The sequence below is a fragment of the Carcharodon carcharias genome, chromosome 11 (genome assembly GCF_017639515.1).
Source record: "Carcharodon carcharias isolate sCarCar2 chromosome 11, sCarCar2.pri, whole genome shotgun sequence".
In the NCBI taxonomy this organism is placed as follows: Eukaryota; Metazoa; Chordata; class Chondrichthyes; order Lamniformes; family Lamnidae; genus Carcharodon; species Carcharodon carcharias.
The window spans coordinates 28,188,522-28,210,237 of NC_054477.1; the positions used below are offsets into that span (position 1 = coordinate 28,188,522).

At 44.0% G+C, this 21,716-nt stretch overlaps 1 protein-coding gene across 1 annotated transcript in view; it reads right to left on the reverse strand.

Moving 5' to 3' along the window:
* The window catches only part of LOC121283860 (von Willebrand factor A domain-containing protein 3B-like), a 330,503-nt gene that overhangs the window by 218,072 nt on the left and 90,715 nt on the right, over window positions 1–21,716 (reverse strand). The window contains 5 exon segments of the mRNA XM_041198660.1: window positions 892–1,025; window positions 4,357–4,539; window positions 6,274–6,372; window positions 15,075–15,206; window positions 20,296–20,434. Of these exon segments, the coding sequence (XP_041054594.1) occupies window positions 892–1,025; window positions 4,357–4,539; window positions 6,274–6,372; window positions 15,075–15,206; window positions 20,296–20,434 (687 nt within the window).

The window sequence follows — 21,716 nt, forward strand, 5'->3', positions numbered from 1 at the left end:
ACATATGTGCTTGAAACCTTTTACTTTGTTAATCAATATTTCAATTTAATTTCTAAAATCTCTAAAGGTCTTGGTGAACTCATTACTTCTGAATTTAGCGCACATATCTTCTTGTAATAAGTACAAATTGCAAAACCGTTATGATAGCGCCACCACGTTTCCCATGTGGATTTGGTACACCTGGCACACATCATCTGCCACGTCATAACACATTGTAATCATGCAATCTAACCAGAAGAAAACACTGTGGAGAAATATTTCTGTACTTCCTTTTCCAGGCCTGAAACCATTTTGCTTTTCTTTCTTATTTTCTTTCTGAAGCAAGATACATTCAATCCAAACTTAGATAATTTACTTGTTCATTTCACATCTTTAGTTTTCAGGTTTTATATTATTAACATTTTAGCATTTTTAAAATTTTCCTCTACCCCATTTAATGATCCTTCTGCCAAGTAACAGGCCTCCTGCTGAAAAGGCCTGCTCCGCCTCCTGCCTTCATATCCCTGCTGCCATTGTGCCTTGGCCTCCACCATAATCAGCTGCTTCTCATCACGCAGGGTTCATTCCTGTTTCCTGTGATCCCTCACTCAGCTACTGGCGCTATTTTTATCCACAACTGCTGTCACCACTCCACTGCCCTCCAGCACACTGCAGGCTCCATCTTTCCAGTCAACCTGTAGAGGCCTGTAGAAAGGGGAGCCTAAACAGATCTTTGACAAGGAACAGACTCAGTAGCCTGGCAAGAAAATGAATCTATTATCTTGAATGTTCAACATTTTGACAGACTTTGAATGGCAGGAACTAACTTTGATTGGCAAAGGGCATTTAATATAAACACAACTGCTAAATTGATGAGAATACATAAGGTTGAGATCAGGAAAATGAACGTACTTGCTCTTTGCACCGGTTTCGTCACTGTTATGGTACCAGTCCAGCATTACACATTCTGCATAGAGCTTTTCTACCCTCTCCAAATCCTTTCTTCCCTGCTCAATTTCTTTCTTCAAAAGGCAGATATCTTCACTCTGAACAATTCAAATTAATTCAGGTAGTCAAAACAAAGACCATTGTTGGCTAAGAAAACTCAGATACATTATAAAAAGAAAAGATTGGGATTAAGCAATTTGAATTGCCATTCGTTACAATTAAACACAGAAAAGTACCTACTTGAATAACAATCCTGGTGATTACAAAAAAACATGATTTATCCCAGTCTCCTTCACATATACTTGTGCATGAATAATTAGTCTGATTTTTCGTTGACATTTCTTAAAAGAAAATAACAATCATAATAAAATAACTCAGCTGCGCCAGGGAGCAATACTTAAACTGAATACTGAATGCTTAAACGCAAACCTTTCTTTTATTTTGAATACATAGAGTTACCAAACGAGATCATTTGTTAATAAAAGCAAAATACTGCAGACCCTGGAGATCTGAAATAAAAACAGAAAATCCCAGAAAAACTCAGCAGGTCTGGCAACATCTATGGAGCGAGAAACAGAGTCAACAGGCTGAATAATACTTGGGGAGGACAGGGAGGAACCACTAACCACATCGGTGTGGAGCCAACACACTCCATACTGACCCGCCCCGCAGCTATAAAGCACTGCAGGCTGGAATAATGAGGGTCAATTGGGGAGTAAGTCCCGCCCTCTGAAGTAGGCTAGGGAGAGGGGCAGTGGAGAGGGTGGGGTGGGGGGGGGGGCTCAAGGAACGGGGGTGTGGTTCAATCTAAGGGGGTCCGCCCCACAATCAGCAAAGGACGGCCCCTGAAGAGCGAACACCCCCTTCCTTCCCCCACTTTAAACACTTCATTTTAAGAATCGGGCTTCCTGCTCCCACCCTGATAACCATGCCAAACATTTTATGGCATGAGCAACATATTATCAGGGACAATTGGCTTGATAACAAGCCTAATTGACCCTTAATTGTCCATTTAAATATGGCGTGCAGGGTGCCAGTTCCAGCACCCACCCTTCCAACATCTTATGGGGGTGAGCTCGGAGTGTGCTTTTAACTGGCAAACTTCCCAGTGGGCTGAAATACGTTTTACAAAACTGAAAGCAATCTGGGACAGAACAATATAATTATAAATTATAATTATTTCAAATTGTTTTGTTAAATGACATGTTTTTCAGAATACTCAAAACCCACCAACATTTGGTTCACAGAGAAAGTTTCACTATTGGCTCCTGGCAAGCATTCAGCAACCAGCATAAACAATTAGTGCAGAGGCCACAAGTATCTGAGAATGGCTATTGTGCTGTCGCCATTATATATGTCATGATTGTAATTTGTGTCATGGCTGTCAAGTTTAGCAATTATCTTGATCCTATTGGTAATGTGTTCCTGCCTGCAGTATTTCTCCGTTCTAACTGGCAGCATCTGTCCTTACTCACTCTTAACAAATTGTATTCTTGCTCATGTAATACTTTGTGCCAAGAGAAGTGGATGTTGCAATAAGTTGGACATTGGCACTTCACCTCTGGGATTCAGGTTCAAAACAACCCAGAATGATGGGCTAAAAGTGTCTTCCCCCGCTAACTGCTGTGCAGCCTTAAGATTGCTCCTGATGGCCAGGGGTTTACAGCACAAAGCCAGTACCTAGTGGCAATCTAACTCAGAGTGATTACACAAATAGCAAAAATCTTTTAAATGTGTTTTATCCACTTTCTAATAGAATACAATACTCCAAACAGTTCACAATTATGGAATCAGAGCTTTACGAATGTACTCTTGTGGGAAATGGAAAAAGTGCCACATTTCTGAGGTTGGGTCTGAGGCTCATTGTTGAGGCACAGCAGAGGAGGTTTTACTCTTCAACTGGCTGTGCTGTACCTGACCTGGAAGCGTTTACTACTGCAACTAGAGTTTCATCCTCCAGCTATCTCCTTCACCTGCCCACATAGAAGCGAGTTACCAAAAGAGTGTGTTTTTTTTAATATTCATTTATGGGACGTGGGCATCACTGGCTGGACCAGCATTTATTGCCCATCCCTAATTGCCCTTGAGAACGTGATGGTGAACTGCCTTCTTGAACCACTGCAGTACCTGTGGTGTGGGTACACTCACAGTGCTGTTAGGGAGGAAGTTCCAGGATTTTGACCCAGCGACAGTGAAGGAACGGCAATATATTTCCAAGTCAGGATGGTGACTGACATGGAGGGGAACTTCCAGGCGGTGGTGTTCCCAATAATCTGTGCCCCTTGTCCATCTAAGTGGTAGTGGTCATGGGTTTGGAATGTGCTGCCTAAGAAGCCTTGGTGAGTTTCTGCAGTGCATTTTGTAGATGGTACACACTGCTGCTACTGTGCGTCAGCGATGGAGGGAGTGAATGTTTGTGGATGTGGTGTCAATCAAGTGGGCTGCTTTGTCCTGGATGGTGTCAAGCTTCTTGAGCTTTGTGGGAGCTGCACTCATCCAGGCAAGTGGGGAGTATTCCATCACACTCCTGACTTGTGCCTTGTAGATGGTGAACAGGCTTTGGGGAGTCAGTAGGTGAGTTACTCACCACAGGATTCCTAGCCTCTGACCTGCGCTTGTAGACACAGTATTTATATGGCTAGTCCAGTTCAGTTTCTGGTCACTGGTAAGCCCCAGGATGTTGATAGTGGAGGATTCAGTGAAGGAAATGTTATTGAATGTCAAGGAGTGACGGTTAAATTATCCGAGTGGAAAGGTAGAGCCTGGCATGGGGGCATGAGGAGGATCTTCTGAATTTACCCTCATGCAGACAAGGGTCCACGACTCCTCTGAGAGGCCGTGAGCCATGATTCTTTGAACACCTGGCCTGACGCCATGAAAATTGTGGAGGAGTAGGGCAATGTCCATCTCTGCAATGGAGTCAGCCACGTCGGGGATTTTTCCCTTTTTCCTGCTTTTGGCAGGAACCAGTCCTCATCCTTTACTGGTACTCCTGAAAATCAGATAGCCTGGGACTGGGGCAGGGAATCCCAAAATCGGGACACACCCGCCATTTTTAAAGGGTGCCCAAGTCATTCTGACTCGATAAAACAGCAGGCTGCAAACTGCAGGCCGCAAACTGTAGACCGCAAACTGCAGGGCGTTAATTGTGTTTCTCTCCACAGATGCTGCCTGACCTGTTGAGTTTTTCCAGCATTTTCTTGTCTTTACCTCAGATTTCCAGCACTCGCAGTTCTTGGCTTTTGTTTGAACCATTTTTGTGAAGGCTCCTTCGGATATTTAACTGCATTAAATGTGGTATGTAAATGTGAGTTGTTGCAAATGAGAGAAATATAAAAATCTAGTTAGCGATGCATTTGATACTCTCGTTATAAAATTTCCCAATGGTTTGAAATATTTAGCTTCACTTCCAGCACGGAACTTCCTTACCTCAAAAGGCAGAGGCTTAGAGGCCGCTGTTGTGTCACTGTTATAGGAATGGAACCGTCCGCCTGTCTTCTCACAAAGCTCATAGAGAAACTCATTGGCTTCAACATCATCACAGTTAAACGCAATGGAGTGAATGGGGACAAGGCGGATGAGCTGCACCTGTGTGAAAATGGTTTCTGGAGGCTGTGTTGGATAACAATACATAAAGCAATATTAACCTTTAATTTAAATGGTCTATCAAAAAAGTTAGCGTTACCTTAATATGAGAGTCCTCTGCTCAAGCTAGAAGTCTACACTTTAGTGAGTGTGCATCCTCTGGTGTTCGATAGTAGCCTATGCAACTTGACTAAATAAGCATGTATAACTCTGGACTTTAAATGTCACATTGGCCAGGGTTCTGTCGGGCCAACCAGGGTGTCACCCTATCGTCGGAGAACCAGCAGGGAACTCCTGTCAGTTCTATAGCAAGGCCCAACAGCATCAAGTGCCCTTCAGGCACCTAAGTAGCCACCGCTAGGCCTTCCCTGCAATCGAGGTCCTCGGTAATGGAAGTCCTTGCTTGCCGAGAGCTGCCCGCTCATCAGAGGATGGCAGTGCCAGCTGGGGCCGTGGAAGCTGTTGACAATGTATCCGCCGGAGGCCCAGGATCAGTGAGGACTCCAGATCAAAGGTGAGTGAAGGTGGGATGGGGATAACAGGGTGGGGATCATGGGAGGGGTGGAGTAGAGGGGAGGGTCAGAGGCAAGGGCAGAGGGATGGCTTTCAGCTGCCTCCCTTTGCAGATGTAGGGTCCCTCGATCAGGCATTAAGTGCCTGACTATGAGGGTCCTCCCTTTGGGTTCAAACCCAATAGGGTTTGCTGGGCAGCCTTCTATGGGCGTGGGAAAGCTGCATGGCTCCCATTTAGTCCCTGCTCTCCCACTAAGGCTCAGGGATAATGGGTGTCAACTGGCCCATTAATGATTCTAATTGACATCCTACCACAGGCAGCCAGGAATCCCAACTCAGTCCCTTCCACCCTCCGTGTTAAATTGGTGCAGGTTTTTTTTGCCGTTGCCAGGAGGCTGAGGTGGGGCCTCTCTGGCGGGTAAGTGGGCCCAGCCGCCATGTTTCCTGCCATGACAGGCTGCATTAAATCCAGCTCATTGTTATATAAAGATGAGACAGAACAGGAGCGATGCACAGAGAATCAATGTCTACGGCTGAGTTGTCAATCTGAACTCTTTCTCTAAGGACAGCACCCTGACCAGGTGAGAAGGCCCACATGCTGTTGTGTCTCAGAAGTGGCGCAGACCTTTTTTCGTGGATTTTTCCCCCTCCTGTCTCCAGAACACAACGTCCATTTATCCTTTGAGCTATTTTATCCAGCCTCTTTATCACAACTCTATTATGCTTCAGATGAAAGAGATCCACCTTATCTTTCCTTCTCATTTCTAACTTTTTCAGGCCCAAAAATTCTGGATATCCGGCTCAACCCACAGGTGTAACACAGGTGCCACAGAGAGCTGTGGATGTTCAGTCAATGAGAATATTCAAGGCTGAGACTGATGGGTTCTTGGGCACAGAAGGAATCAAAATATATGGGGATAGGGCAGGAAAGTGAAGTTGATGTAGACCTTCAGTCATGATCTGATGAATCAGATCTTGCCTTTCAGAAATAATACTCAAACCTCAAACAGCACAATCAAAGGTCAAAACTGAAAACTCATGAGGGTCTGTAGGTCATTTCCCAATAGTAATTTGTCTTACTGAGATTTGAAATCCTCTACTGAAGATAAAGGAGCTTCAGCTGTGATGCTCAGTAAATACTAGTGTTATGAGAGGCTTGTAATATCAAAGTCTGTCAATGTGAGGTGACAGTGACACCTTCAGATTTTATTCAACTTAACATGATGTTCTCTCTGCACAGCACTATACCTGGTCAGGCCTTCCATCCGTAAGGAGGTAGACAGCTTGAGTGCCCGCATCAGCAAGAGCAAGTCGTATAGCTCCCAGGGTATTTGTGGAACCCCCAACCTGTATAGAAATATAACATTGCTCAATCTGAACTTCTCAAGAAATGAATCCAAATCTGACAATATCACAACCACATGGGACTCTGATTTTGGTGAGATGACGGCTCAGAGCTCTTTCCACTCTATCGCTCCAATTTCACTGTCAGTGTAGCAAAAACACCAATTCACCCACATTTCCAGCAAAGTCAGCAGAGCAGGAGTCATTTCTTTACCAAACCCAGGTGTATGCAGGAGTAAGTTATATTTTCAAAGGGAAGCATCTAACCTCTGTTGAATACGTCCACAGATGGCAACATTGAAATGAATTTGCCATGTTGGAAACTGTTAGTCCAGTAATTTAGCTTTAACTTGTGGGTTATGCTCAGCCCATCAACTTTGCAAACGTGCCCACAGTGGCCCAGCTGCTCAGTTCTGCAATAGCACCCTCTTGTGGCCATGTGTATATGTATGTCTATAAACCAAACTGAAATAAGCCAGTAAAGTTGGTTATATGAATTCCATGCGGAACAGAGTCTCTTTTGTCCTGCAAAGATATCACATGCTATGACACTCTTCCCTCCTTAATGAAAAAGTTACATTGTATTCAAATTCCATACGACTTATATACATTTCTGGTTTTTCATTTATTTATGAATCCAATTTAACCACTGGTTTCCTATTCCTAAGAGAAAACCACCTTTCTTGACTCAAACTTTCAAAACTTGGATATCTTGGCCTGAGTCTGAGGAGAAATTTTCTCCAATAAAAACTGATTTTGACTTTGACCTTCAATTGAAGTTTTCACTTCATCAGTCACATCTGCGTAAACTCTAACTTGGATCTGAACTGGTTTCAGGCACGACTTGTGTTGGAGTGACTATTGATACCCTACTCATATCCCAACTATCCAATTCATCAGACTCGTTTGATTCCTCCCAACTCCTATTGTCTTCGTGAATGTCTGAAGGTAAAACATGATCTATATGTACAAACATAACCTTTCCACTACCAAACATCTTGACCCAATATGTGTGAGGACCAGATATTTTCACCACTCTTCCTGGTAACCACTTCAACCACTTATGATGATGATCTTTCACCCTAACCTTCTGGTTCAACTTCAGACTTCTTTCTCTCATTCTACCCCTGTGACGACTCTCTTTCTGCCTGGATCGTTTCTCTTCCACTGATCTGTGCCAAATGTGGCTTCAGCAATGAAAACATCATACTAGGCTGTCTTCTAAGAAACAATTTAGCTGGCATTCTGCCAGTCGTGGGAGGTGTGTTATGGTTCAATTTGCCAGTTTATGATTCAATGACAACTGATATTTCTTCCAATTTGTATCTCGCGTTTGTTTAGCAAGAGCAACTTAACAATTTATACTGTGCGCTCTGCTGCTTCATTTGAAGCAGGATGGTACTGAGGAACTCCGTGATACTGTTTTATTCATTCTCATGAATTTTAAAACTCTTCTGAACAAAACTCAGCTCTGTTGTCGGACACAGTTTCCTCTGGGAACCCATAAGCTGCAAACAACCTACGCAAAATATCTGGAGTTTTGCTAGTTGTTGTTCAGTTCATCAGAAACCCCACAACCGACTTCAGGTGACTATGTATCACAATGAATAGCTGTTGCCCTTCAAGTTCTGCAAAATCTATGCGCAGCCTCTGCTGGCCATTTCCATGGTTGCAAAGGTACCACTGGTGGCTTCTTTTCTGCTGCTTAACATACTCTACACTCTTTCACTGGGCAGGCAGTTTCAGCGGCTCCCACACCGCTGGCTAGAATGGCAGGGACTCACGCCTGATTGCACACTTGGAAGCTAATTAATTACGCACAAGCCAGGGTCGGTCTGAATCACTTGGCAGATGGGGAAATGATTTGTCCACCTGCCGTCAGCTGGCGTGGTCAAAGGTCCAGGCGCCATATTTAAACACCAGTCCAATACACAATCTCCCTCGCTCCAGCCCACCTGTCTTCCGGACACGTGCAGAGATGTCTTGCAGCCACAAGAAGAAGGCCGAAAGCCTCAAAAGGAAGGCAGCACCCTTTCACCCACCAGGCCCCCCAGGCCTTGTTCAGAGAATTGCAGGGGCATAGGCATGTTCTGTATCTCAGGGATGGCTGCAGGAAGCACAGCAGCCTCATGTCTCCAGCCTGGGAGGCCATCGCAGAGCAGGTCAGCGCAGCTGGCAACCACGCCCCAAATGGCATCCAGTGCAGGAAGAGGAAGAATGATCTCATCCACTCTACCAGGGTAAGTCATCCTTCAACTCCCTCCAATATCAAACTCTCATCACGGCATCATGCACTCAGGCGGCCACACTTTTCAGGGACCTCACGCAACCATTAACGGGGGACGCATATCAACACTCATTCTCTCACAGAGACTTTCACATCACCAGCATCCCATCCATCATGTTGCTCACAATCCATCCTCTGGTCCTTCTGTGGAGGGGTCACCACACACAGGGGACATGCATCTCAGCCAACCCCTGCTCCATCCCTCCTCAGCACATGTATTTCTTGCTTCATCATAGAGGCCAAGCTGGCACACAACAGGCGCGAGAAAGCGCAGACCTGCGGAGGGATGGCCGACATCATCGCCCTCACTGAGCTTAAGGAGGCTGCAGCCGAGCTGGCTGGGGAGGACAGGGATCACTCCTATTGGGAAGGGGAGATCAGCTTCTCCCAGCAACCCAGGAAAGATCACAGCTCCATCACATCATCAAATCCTGGCAATCACGGTGGCTCACATACAGTAAGATAAAAGCAAAAATCTTCGAATGCTGGAAATCCAAAACAAAAATAAAAAAACCTGGAAAAACTCAGCAGGTCTGGCAGCATCTGCGGAGAGGAACACAGTTAACGTTTCAAGTCCGAATGACCCTTCAACAGAACTAAGTAAAAATAGAAAAGAGGTGAAATATAAGCTGGTTTAAGGTGGGGGGGGGGGGGGGAGACAAGTAGAGCTGGATTGAGGGCCAGTGATAGGTGGAGACAACCAAAAGATGTCATAGACAAAAGGACAGAGGTATTGAAGGTGGTGATATTATCTAAGGATTGTACCAATTAAGGGTAGAAAGCAGGGCAAGCAAGGTACAGATAGCCCTAGTGGGGGTGGGGTGGGGGAAGGGAAGGGATCGAAATAGGCTAAAAGGTAGAGATAAAATAATGGATGGAAATACATTTAAAAATAATGGAAATAGGTGGGAAAAGAAAAATCTATATAAATTAGTGGGAAAAAGGGGGGGATCGGAAATGGGGTGGGGATGGAGGAGAGAGTTCATGACCTAAAATTGTTGAACTCAATATTCAGACCGGAAGGCTGTAAAGTGCCTAGTCGGAAGATGAGGTGTTGTTCCTCCAGTTTGCATTCAGCTTCACTGGAACAATGCAGCAGGCCAAGGACGGACATGTGGGCAAGAGAGCAGGGTGGAGTGTTGAAATATGCCCTCACTTAACTTTACTCTTCCTGTAACCTTTCAGCAATCAACGAGCACAACTCTCACATCTTCCTTACTCCATGGCGTGATCGTGCTCAGACTGACCCTCAGCAGCCTCCAGAGGTTCCTGGGCCTCCGGATCTTCAACCTCTAATGAGTTCTCATCCTCCTCCAGTTCACCCTCTGGCAGGGGTTCACCTCTTTGCATTGTCAGATTGTGAAGGACACTGCACACTGCGATGATGCGGGAAACCATATCGGGGGTGTATTGGAGTGAGCCACCTGAGTGATCCAAGCATCTGAAGCATATCTTCAAAAGCCCTATGGTCTGCTCTACAAGGGAGTAGCAGTGTGGAGCTGTGAGCAGCATTGTACCTCTCCTTGGAATGACTATGAGGGCGATGCACCAATGTCATCAGCCAGCATTTCATTGGGTACCACTTATACCCAAGCAGCCATCCCTGCAGACGTAATGGCCACTCAAAAATCTCAGGCACCTGGGAGTGACTCAGGGTGCAGGAGTCATGGCACCCCAGGGTACCATGCACAATTGTGCAGTGTGTGCTTCCTGTGATCACACACCAGTTGTACATCGATGCAATGATAGCCCTTGCAATTTATAGACATTAGGGTCTGCTGCCATGGAGCCTGTATAGCTGCAGTCTATTGTACCCTGCACTCTAGGGAAGCCTGAGATGGTGGCGAAGCCGGTGAATCTCACAGCCTGGCTATCTTCATCCAGAGCAACCCTCGCACAATGATGAAAGCAAAATACTGTGGATGCTGGAAACCTGAAACAAGAATAGAAAACGCTGGAAAAACTCAGCAGGTCTGACAGCATCTGTGGAGAGAAAAACAGAGTTAATGTTTCCAGTCCATATGAAGAAGACTCTGGAGAAGAATCATAAGGACTCGAAACGTTAACTCTGTTTTCTCTCCATGGATGCTGTTGGACCTGCCGGAGTTTTCCAGCATTTTCTGTTTTTGTCTCACATAATGATGGGTCTTCTTGCAAAGGTCACCTGTGACCCCTATGCATCGATGTGTTGTGGACTGAGAGATGCCGCACAGGTCGCCTGTTGATCCTTGGAAAGAACCAGAGGCAAAGAAATTGAGCGCTACAGTCACCTTCAAAGCCACTGGCTGGGGATACCTTCCAACTCTTGTCTTGTCTTCAAGAAGAATGTAGCATATGTGATGTACCAGAGCTCGGGGCAAGCGCAGACGTGCGTGGCATTGCCTCTCACTCATTTGTAAATAGGAGACTTTTCTACAATAAACCCTAGGCCCGGGGAGTCGCCCCCATTATCTGTGTCTCCTCCTGGCCCTCCTGTTCATACTGTGGCTCCACTTGACCATGTCCCTCCTGCTGGAGCTGCGCACTGAGTCACCTCTCCCTCCTTCATCTCCTCCATTGCATTAGGAACCTGACAAAGGCAGCATTGAGCCCTGGATCCACATGTTCTTTTGCTTTCTCACCGAAATGAAACATTGAAGATATGAATGATTCAGGGGACAAAAAAGTGAAGCTCAGAAGATGAAAGATATGGAGACTGTAAGGGTCCATAGTTTTTCCTGCCTTACTTGCATAGTGACTCATGCTGCCCTGTCACTGAGACACTAGCACACACATCGAGATAACCAAGATGGCATCGCAGATATGTAATGTCTTGAGCCCTGTGTGGGATGCTAAGTTTAATTGAGATGGGTGACCCAACCTAGCTCTGTGCTCCAATCTCTGATGTGGATATTAACGATCAATCAGTTGCCCATGGTTAATGAGCGGATGTCCTTTGGCCCACTAGGAGTGCCAAATCTGGTAAACACGTGACAGGCCTTCATTGATGGAATGCCATGTATGATACAGCTGTGTCTCCCCCTCTATTGCCTGCACTCCCAAATTCTACATTCCTACGTGTTACTCTTGAGATGCAGCGACTGTGATGTGAAGCAACTGAGTTCTGTATAGCCCTTTAACTAATGAAGCCATTGGCTTTCAGTGGCTTTCACCGCAAGGAGGGCTTCCTCCTTTCTTTCTAAGCAGACTCCTGTTCACTCCTGCGGCAACATGGGTTAGAGGCCGATCCAAGAAAGTCCCATTCGTGTTCGCCCTTGCCCCTCACTGCCATTCCGCAGCCTGCCCTCCCCTTTGCCCCCCCTCGTGATCGCCCTTCCCCCTCACTGCCATCTCATAGCTTTCCTTCCCCATCGCCCACCTTGTGTTCATCAACCCCACTCTTGCCTCACAGCCCATCCCCAGTTGAAGTACTAGTCTCTGAAAGTGGAGTTCTGCCTGACTACTGCCGCACAGTGATGTCCTTGTGGACAACGGTCTCAGCCTCCGGGAGTAGAAGACCCCTACACTCCCGAACCCAGGCCGCAGTGCTGGTCACTGTTTGAAAGTGGAGGCCTGCATGAGCACCGCAGCACAGTGGTGTTCTTTGGGATAATGTAGGCAAAGAGCAGGAGCAGACCAACCCTACAGCCCCTGTTGTGTGGTGTTCACCGCAACAAGACCGGTGCAGCGCTACGGCGGGTTGGCTATGTATATAGCACTCGCCTCGAAGTTACGAGTGAACTGAGGTCTGACTGGTGCACGCCACCCCCTATCAGACAGGTTTCGGGCCGATGTAATTTCCCGCCGGGGTGACGCAAGATTGGAAGGCGTGACAAGATTCCGGCGAGCAGTTGTTTTAATGAGCTTTCATGAGATGTTAATGAATTCAAATGGCGTTTATGCCATTAGTCAGCTGAATAACCAACCCACCATTAACCCACCAGCGGGAGAATTTCAAACTGTTTTTATGCTGGGAGATTTCTGACATTTTGCCTGTCGCTGGATTCTGCGCTACCACCCGCCACGAAACCCACTGCAGGTGGGATGGGAAAATTCTGCCCCTCGAATCTTCTATATCCTTATCTAACCCTGGCCACCAAGATAGCTTCTCACTAGACTCTTTCTCACACTCATCACTAAGTGTTGATCATGAAGCTCACATAGCAACTGCGATCTGTACCTTTCAAGATTACCACTCTGACTCCCCATATAAAACTATCTTTATCAACTAGCAACTCATTTTTACACATAATGTCCTAATTTCTAAGTCCACAATCCCAACTTGTTGCCAGACTGTGATATCTTGGCTATGTACAGACTATATACTGCATAGAGTTCAAGTACCAAAGTGAATTGGTTTATTCTGGTTTGGTTTATATACATACATACACAAATGATCACAAGAGGGTGCTATTAAAGAGGTAGTTTTGTATGTATGTACATAAATCAAGCCAAAGTAAACCAGTTCAGTTGTGTACTTGAACTAGTTAGTTGGTTTCAGCCAGGATATCAATTCTCCAGCATCCCAGGCAAGGCACAGGGAAAATAATCTTAGAATTCTGCTCACGATTGTTATCCATCATCACTGGCTGGAACCTGCACAAGTCTGAAAGTCAGATGAGGGTATAGGATCAAGCAAATAGTCTGCCATCATCCACCAAATAGGCTCAGATATGAAGAATGGTCAATTAGTTGGAAACTGTGGAACTGTTGGTCAACAAAAGTCAGTGCTTTCATGAGAAATGGGAAGAAAATTGAATTCTGTACATTACAGAATTAAAGGTATATTTATCTTTCTGCCTAAAAAAGAACAATGAAACTGCACTGTGCAACAATCATGGGACTAATTTCGGTTCACTAACTGCTACCGTATTAATCCTTTGATTAATTCTGAGACAGATGGGACGACATAGCCACACAAAACATCAAATAACTAACACATCTCAAGCCCATCAGACAAATCCTACACTGTACACAGTTCAAAGCTAATTATATGATCTCATGACAGTTACTGTTTGTGCTTTATCCAATAAAAATTAAGATTAAACCATAAACTAAATGTTATCATCTACATATTAATGAAGGGACAACTGAAAGAATATTTCATTTATGAAGGAGTAAACATTTTAATCATTGTACAACTTCAAACTAATATCTGGGTACTTTATTTATGGTATTATGAGTTATATGTTAATCCTCAGTTGCTAAGTAATGGAAGCCACTTGTTGAATAATGCATCTCCAAAGCAATCAAGAATAAGTGTGGCCAATTATCTGTGAATGAATTATGAAAATATCACAGAATTTAAATTTCTAAAACAACTTTAACAATCCAAAGAGCAAAGTATATCAGGATGGGGCTTGAGCCAAGGCTAATTTAATCAGTTCCATTTCAAATAAAAATGTGAAGAACCAGAATTTAACATCACTCTCCATGTGGTCCTGGAACAAATGTTAAAATCTGAATTAAAATCACTGCTCATGGCCTGTGACACTAAACGCCATACCCTATTTAACTGGCAGCATGAACAAGGATTCAGAAACAGGTCATTAAATAGAATGGATGGAAAAACAGCAAATCAGCTCAACCCAGGCTACTGTCACACAGCCTCTCAGTGGTTGGTTCAAGACTGGCATTGGCAACGTCAGGGCAGGAGAGAGGAAAATGGTCAGCTCAGAGAGACAGTAGCAGGGGTTTCAGACTATAACAGCTACCCACCCTCTCAGTTGCAATTGTGCGAAGCCCAGTACAGCAGGCCATTGAGGAGAAAATGGTTTTTAAAATAACTTTGATTTTAACTAATGATCTTAAGTAACAGAAGGAGGTAAGCAAGAAAAAGAGAAGAAAGGTGTTTAAGCTGTTATATGTGTGTAGGATTAGTTCTGGTAATAAGTGCCCTAACAGTTAACACAATAGTTCAATTACAACACACGTCACTATCCCATCAAGAAGATCCCTGTTCTGCTAAAACCCACAAAGTAAATATGGCCTCTCATTAACTGTCTTCTAACTCCCAAAAACCCAACATGAAGATACCATTCTGACCACTGAAACAGAAAAATGTGGGTTCAAGCCTCCCCTTAGACTTCAGCAAACAATCTTGGTTGACACTTCAGTGTACAGGGAGTACCAAATTCGTGCTATATTGCAGAATTTGGATGAGATGTTTTAACCAAGGCCTGAGTTTCTGCTCAGGTGGGTGCAAAGTTTCCAGTGGCACTATTTGGAAAAGTCCAGGGAGTTCCCTTGGTCTCCTGGGTGCTATCCACCCTGCAATTTTCAAACCACAGCTCAAACTCTAAAAACCACTTTATGGGTGAATTTTTAGAGGTTTTATTATTGCACAACTGTTGACTTCGCACAGCCTAATGTGGAACTGGGGACACGCTATTGGACTCGTACTGAGGAAGATGTTTAGGATATTTGTAAATGTGTATACCTGAAGTTCCTTAACCCAAGACCATGCCTTTTCCAGATTGCTTTCATTTACTTCTGCCAGCTTCTCCTGCCAGGGCTCAGCTCTGGAATCAAACTTCACGAAATTGAATTTGGCCTTGTGTTGAAGCTGCTCCTGAGTGAAGTAAATATTCCAGTAAATATGCCTTAAAGGATGCAAATCCATGTTATGTTATACATGCTGCAGGATAATCGAGCCCTGATAGTTGCATTCACTTCTTCACGCACTCAGAGGTGCAGACTCAAATTACAGCTTTAGTTGACATTTGCATTCAGGAGTTCCTCCATTACAAGCCATTGGATTGACATTGTCTTGGGCACTAGCATACGCTGATAGCAGATCAGCAGCTGGCTTTACACCCTTAGAGAAAATTGAGCAGAATGTAAAATGAGTGCTGAATCCTGAACGCCTGGTATGTACTACCTCCCAGGTCAAATTTCACCACTATTGTGGCTTGGGCCTTCAGATACAGCACCAAGTATAGCATGGGTACATGGATATTTGAGGGGGCAAAACTATCACATTTGTTGCCCTTTACCAGCTGACCACATAGCAACATTTGAGGTTTGCTCCAAAAAATGTCATGGTCGTGTAACCAGAAATACAATTTAATTAGGTTTTGTACATTATCAATTGCAGAGAAGACCAATAAAACAAATTAAAAAATAAGTGGGTGATTTCTACTATTTTTAAAATACTGTCACAAAAACCAAGAGCTCTCCACAGTGTTAGATGATATCCCTAAGCAAATGGCAGATGCCATAGAGAAATGACATTACAGTCTAATTTAAGTGGCAGTGGTAAAATAAGTTAGATTCGCAGAATCACAGAATTGTTATGGTGCAGAAGGAGGCCATTCAGCCCATCGTGTCAGCACCGGCTCTCCAAATGAGTATTATGACTTATTGCCATTCTCCTGCCTTTCCCCATAACCCTTATAAACATTGTTTATATTTAAATAATCATCTAATGCTCTCTTGAACACCTCGAATGAACCTGCCTCCGCCACACTTCCAGGCAGTGCAATCCAGACCTGAACCACCTGTTATGTGAAAAAGTTTTTCTCATATCACATTTTGCTTCTTTTGGCAAATTACTTTAAATCTGTGCCCTCTCATATGCGATTCTTTTACAAGTGGGAACAGTTTCTTCCTATCTACTCTACCTAGGCCCCTCATGATTTTGAACACCTCTATCATATCTCCTCTTGCCCTTCTCCTCTCCAAGGAGAACCATCCCAACTTCTCCAAGCTATCTTCATAACTGAAGTTTCTCATTCCTGGAACCATTCTTGTAAACCTCTGCACTCTCTCCAATAAGCTTCTTGCTCTTATACCATATGCCGCTATTAATAAAGCCTTGGATACTGTATGCTTTATTAACTGCTCTCTCCACCTGTCCTGCCACCTTTAATGACTAATGCACATACACACCCAGGTCCCTCTGCTCCTACACACCCTTCAAAGTTGTATCCCTTATTTTATATTGTCTCTCCACGTTCTTCCTGCCAAAATGAATCACCTCACACTTCTCTGCATTGAACTTCACCTGCCACATTTCTGTCCACTCCACCAACTGTCCTCCTCATAGTTTACAGTGCTTCCAAGTTTCGTGTCATCTGCAAACTTTGAAATTGTCCCCTGCACACCAAGATTTTGATCTAGGAAAAGCAAGGGTCCCAATACCGACCCCTGGAGAACTCAACTACAAACCTTCCTCCAGCCCAAAATATATCCATAACCATTACTCACTGTTTCCTATTATTCAGCCACTTTTGTTTCCAAGTTGTTACCGTCCCTTTTATTCCATAAGCTATAACTTTTCTCACAAGTCTGTTGTGTGGCATGTCGAATGCCTTTTGGAAGTCTATGTACACCACATCAACATCATCATTCTCATCATCCCTCTCTGTTACCCCTTCAAAAAACGGCAGCAAGTTAGTTAAGCATGATTTTCCATTAAGAACTCCATTGCTGGTTCTTCTTAATCAACCCACATTTTTCCATGTGACTATTAATGTTATCCCGAATAACTGTTTCTAAAAGCTTCTCCACCACTGAAGTTAAACCGACTAGTCTGTAATGGCTGGGCTGATCCTTACAAACTTTTTTAAAGAAGGGCGTAATGTTTGCAATTCTCCAGTCATCTGATACCTGCCCTGAGTCTAGAGAAGACTGAAAAATTATGGCCAGTGCCCCTGTAATTTCCACTGTCATTTCCTTCAATATCTTTGGATGCATCTCATCCGGTCCCAGTGCCTTGTCAAGTTTAAGTTACTGACAGTCTATTCAACATTTCCTCCTTATCAATTTTGAACCCTTCTGGTGACAGAGTTCCTTCCTCTGTTACTGTGGCCTTTGTAGCATCTGCTTCTTTGGTAAAGACATGCAAAGTATTCATTTAACTCCTCAGCTGTTTCCATTTGTAAATCCCCTTTTTGGTCCTTAATCGGCCCTACTCCTCCTTTTACCACCTTCTTACTACTTATGTGTCTACTGATGACTTTGGCTATGTTGGCTACCAGTCTTTTCTCATAAACCCTCTTTGCTTCTCTTATATGCTTCTTCAGCTCTCCTCTGAACCTTTTGTATTGAGCTTGGTTCTCAATTGTATTTTCTATCTAACACTTGTCATTAGCACACCTTTTTTTCCTTATCTTAATTTCTATCTCCTTTTTCATCCAGGGAGCTCTGGATTTGTTTGTCCCACATTTCCCTTTTGAGGGAATATATCTCGACTGTGCCTGAACCATTTCTTTTTTGAAGGTAGCCCATTTTTCAGCTCCAGTTTGTCCCAGTCTATCCAGCCCAGCTTTGTTTTTGCCCCATTGAAGTTGGCTCTCCCCCAGTTAATTATTCTTACTCTGGATTTCACATTGTCCTTTTCTACCATCATCCTAAACCTTGTGATACAATGATCGCTGTCTCCTAAATGTTCCCCCACTGACACTTGACCTACTTGGCCCACCTCATTTCCAAGAACCAGGTCTAGCAGTGCATCCTTTCTTGTTGGACTGGACACGTACTGCTATAGAAAATTCTCCTGAACACAATCTAGGAACTCTTGCCCCCTCTGCCCTTTACACTACCACTGTCCCAGCCTATATTTGGGTAATTAAAGTCCCCCATTATAATAACTCTATAATGTTTGCATCTCTCTGTAGTTTCCCTGCAGATTTGCTCCTTTACATTCTTCGCACTAGTTGGTGGCCTATAGACTAACCGAGCAATGTAACCGCCCCCTTATGTTCCTTAGCTATAGCCAAATTGATTCTGTCCTTGAACCTTCTGGGACGTCCTCTTTCTCCGACACGGCAATGCTCTCCTTAACCAATACCGCCACCCCTCCTTTTCTTCCTTTCCTATCCTTTCTGAACACCCAGGAACATTTAACACCCAGTCCTGCCCTTCCTTGAGCCAGGTCTCTGTTATCGCCACAACGTCATATTTCCACATGGCAATCTGTGCCTGTACTCCCCAATCTTATTTACTATGCTCCGTGCATTCACATACGTACATAGTAACCCTGATTTAGACTTCTCCCTTACTTCAACTTCGCCTATTAACGTACTACTCTCTATTCTAGTGAAATCTGTTTGTTTGGATTTGTGACCATTCAGGATAGCCTGAATGCTAAAATGTAATCATTATTTAAGACTACATCAATTTGTTTAATAAAGTGAAAAGTTAGGAGCTTCCAAATTCTGGTAGCTAACATGGGAGAATTCAGGTACAAGAACAAAAAGCTTCACTTGATCAAAAGCCCTTTACTCAACCAACCTTGACATTTTTTCTCATCTTCGCAAGGACAGGCTGATGTGTAGATTCAAAGACATTTGTTAAGATGCTTTTTAATGACTATGTTGTATTTTAACAACTGTAATTTAAACTGCTGACACCCAGATACCTCCAGCACAGATTCATTAGGCCCTCAAGTATATAATTCCTCCAAACTGTGCAGATTGTGTTTTATTGTGAAATTTAATGGCCGTGGTTTTCAAACATTTCTGTGTGGGTCCCCTCATCGAATGTTGACAATTTTCCAGGGTCCCCATGTGCTAACTTCTAAAAGAGGGGACTACCCAAAGGAAGGTAGGACTGTCATCATCGAAAGACTTTTTAATGAATGGAGAGCAACAGAAATACTGTTCTAGCGAGCCAGCAAGTACGCAAAAGTTGAAAGCCAAATGGACAGAAATCTAATGAATATGGGAACCACAGAGGATCCTCTTAGGTTCCAATGCCCCAATGTATTATGAAATATTCACCGTAAACATAAATATACACCTGACTACAGCATTAAAAATGTGTTCATCCCATGGAGGATATTACAATGAGGGCTGGAACATATGTATAAGGTGTTGGGCTAACAGAATGGGTTAAAATCTAAGGGCTGGAAGGCAGGTTTAGAGGAACCGTCTGACGATTAAATATTCCTGTGCTTGAGCTATTGCACCCTTATACAATGTACATGGAAGAGTGCAGATGTTGAAAGCAGAAAAATCTAATGGCGACACTGCTTAAAACAAGGGTAATAGTGAATGACAGAAGGAGGAATACACAGGCATTCAGGGTTGTCAATTCTGGCAGCAGTTAATGCTGGAAGGCAACACGGGGCGGAATTTTACCGCCCACCTTAAAATACGGCCAGCCATTCAAAACTCCAATGGCTTCGGCGGGACCGTAAAATTCCACAGTCGTAAAATTCTGCCCCATGTGCTTAAATAGACGCACTGCAGAAATTAGCCTTCTTTACCCTGGTGTTGGTTCAGAACAATTCATTTGTATCATTTGCAGCGCAGATGTTTATTATAAATAACAGCCTTATTGTGGAGCTGTGTCAGGGGTATAGCTTCTCCAGCGAAAGCAGAATTCCCATCACAATCTGGCAAAGCAAATTAAGTTACCTTAAGAAGCAGTTTTAACTGACTGGAACTAGTAATCAGCAGAATAAGCGATCTATTGCAGCAAGTGGTTTGTCACACAAATCTGCTTAAAAATGGGCACTTTCATTGCCTCTAGGACTATCCAGTAGAAAATTGTAGATCGGGCAACAAGTCTCACTATATTAGGTTATGTGTAGAAAATTTGCAGGATTTGTCATGAGGTGTTGCGCTGTGCCAAATCACTGAGCTAATAATCGGTAGCTCGTGAAAGGAAGCTTCTTAACCCAGAAATAAAATTTTATGAGAGTCAGAACAAACCTGCATGAGTTGAAAGATCTTTCTTTGCACCAACTCCAGTTTATCTTTCATGGATTGAGAGGTGTCAACTAGGACGTAGATCTGATCCTCAGTTATGGTCCCAAACAGTTCCCTACTCCCCTGCTGAAGCCAGTCAATTCTGTGAAACAGGAAATGAAACACAAGAACATTTCAGTACTAAAGAGCAACTTTACACATCTTTGACGCAGTCAAATACTACTTAATTTGGTGCAAAGGTGAAAACTCTTTGTCAGGACACTTGTAGACAGAAAGGCTACCAAGTTTCTACATCAAGTACCATAGATGTCGGCATATAAGTCAACCTTTGAAGCCTCAAAAAATCTCTCCAAAATGGGATACCGACTTATGCGATGAGTATAAAAGTGGAATCTGCGTGTGGTTGGTCGCCATTTTGAAATGTCATCAGCATCCGATGCAAGGTGTAGGCATGTCTTAAACTCCCACAGAGCTACACAACACATCTTCACCCTTATCATCTGTTTGATCCCTTGCACCCAGTTATGAGGCACCGATAAGTAAAACATAAGAATGCAGGGTGAAAACTGGAGTTATCTTAGACACCAGGTCAAATCATATGCCATGGTTTACGGTATATATTGAGAAGTTTCAGATCAAGAGATGCTTTGACACAGCTGATGGTGTTTAGTTATAGAATGCTATTTGCATTAGCGTATCTGAACGTCACTAGCCCCATCCTTCCAGTTGGAAAGCAGTCTGGTCCAAAGAAATTTGGAAAACAAGAATGAGTGGAAAACAATCTCATCAGGAAGAAAAAAATTGTGTGTTATCGTCCCAGATTTGCATGAAGTGTGGTCATGAGTGGGAGAAAGGACATTTTACCCACCGACTGCAATGGTGCATTTTTGCGTCATATCATCCTATTCCTGGCACATCCCCCCTCACTGAAAATGCATACACTTGGATCACTGGTGGGGCGGCCTCTGATTCACCTGCCCCCCCTGTCACCTCAAGCCTTCAGTAATCCAGGCACCATATCTATAGGGCGCCCCTGCACAGAGCCAGCACTCTCTAAAGGATCAGGAGCTGTTGCAAAGTCATGGCTGCCAAAGGAAACATGCTGCTCCCAAATTTAGCGACACCCCCCTTGGATGCCTACTGGAGCCAGCAGTGGCCCACTATGAAGTCCGCTACCCCCGTTACAGGCACATACCAGCAAGCAAGGTGACAAGTCCAACTTGGGAGGTGGTGGCAGCAGTGGTCAGTGCCAATGCCCTGCAAAAGCAGGCAGCCACCCAGTGCCAAAAGAGGATCAATGAACTCTTCCGTTCCGCCATGATAAGTCACTCTTCTCATCACTCTCAGCTCACAGGCTCACAAACCCATCACACATCCACAGGGATCTCACTCACTGCCAGTTGAAGGGACATTTTATTTTTATT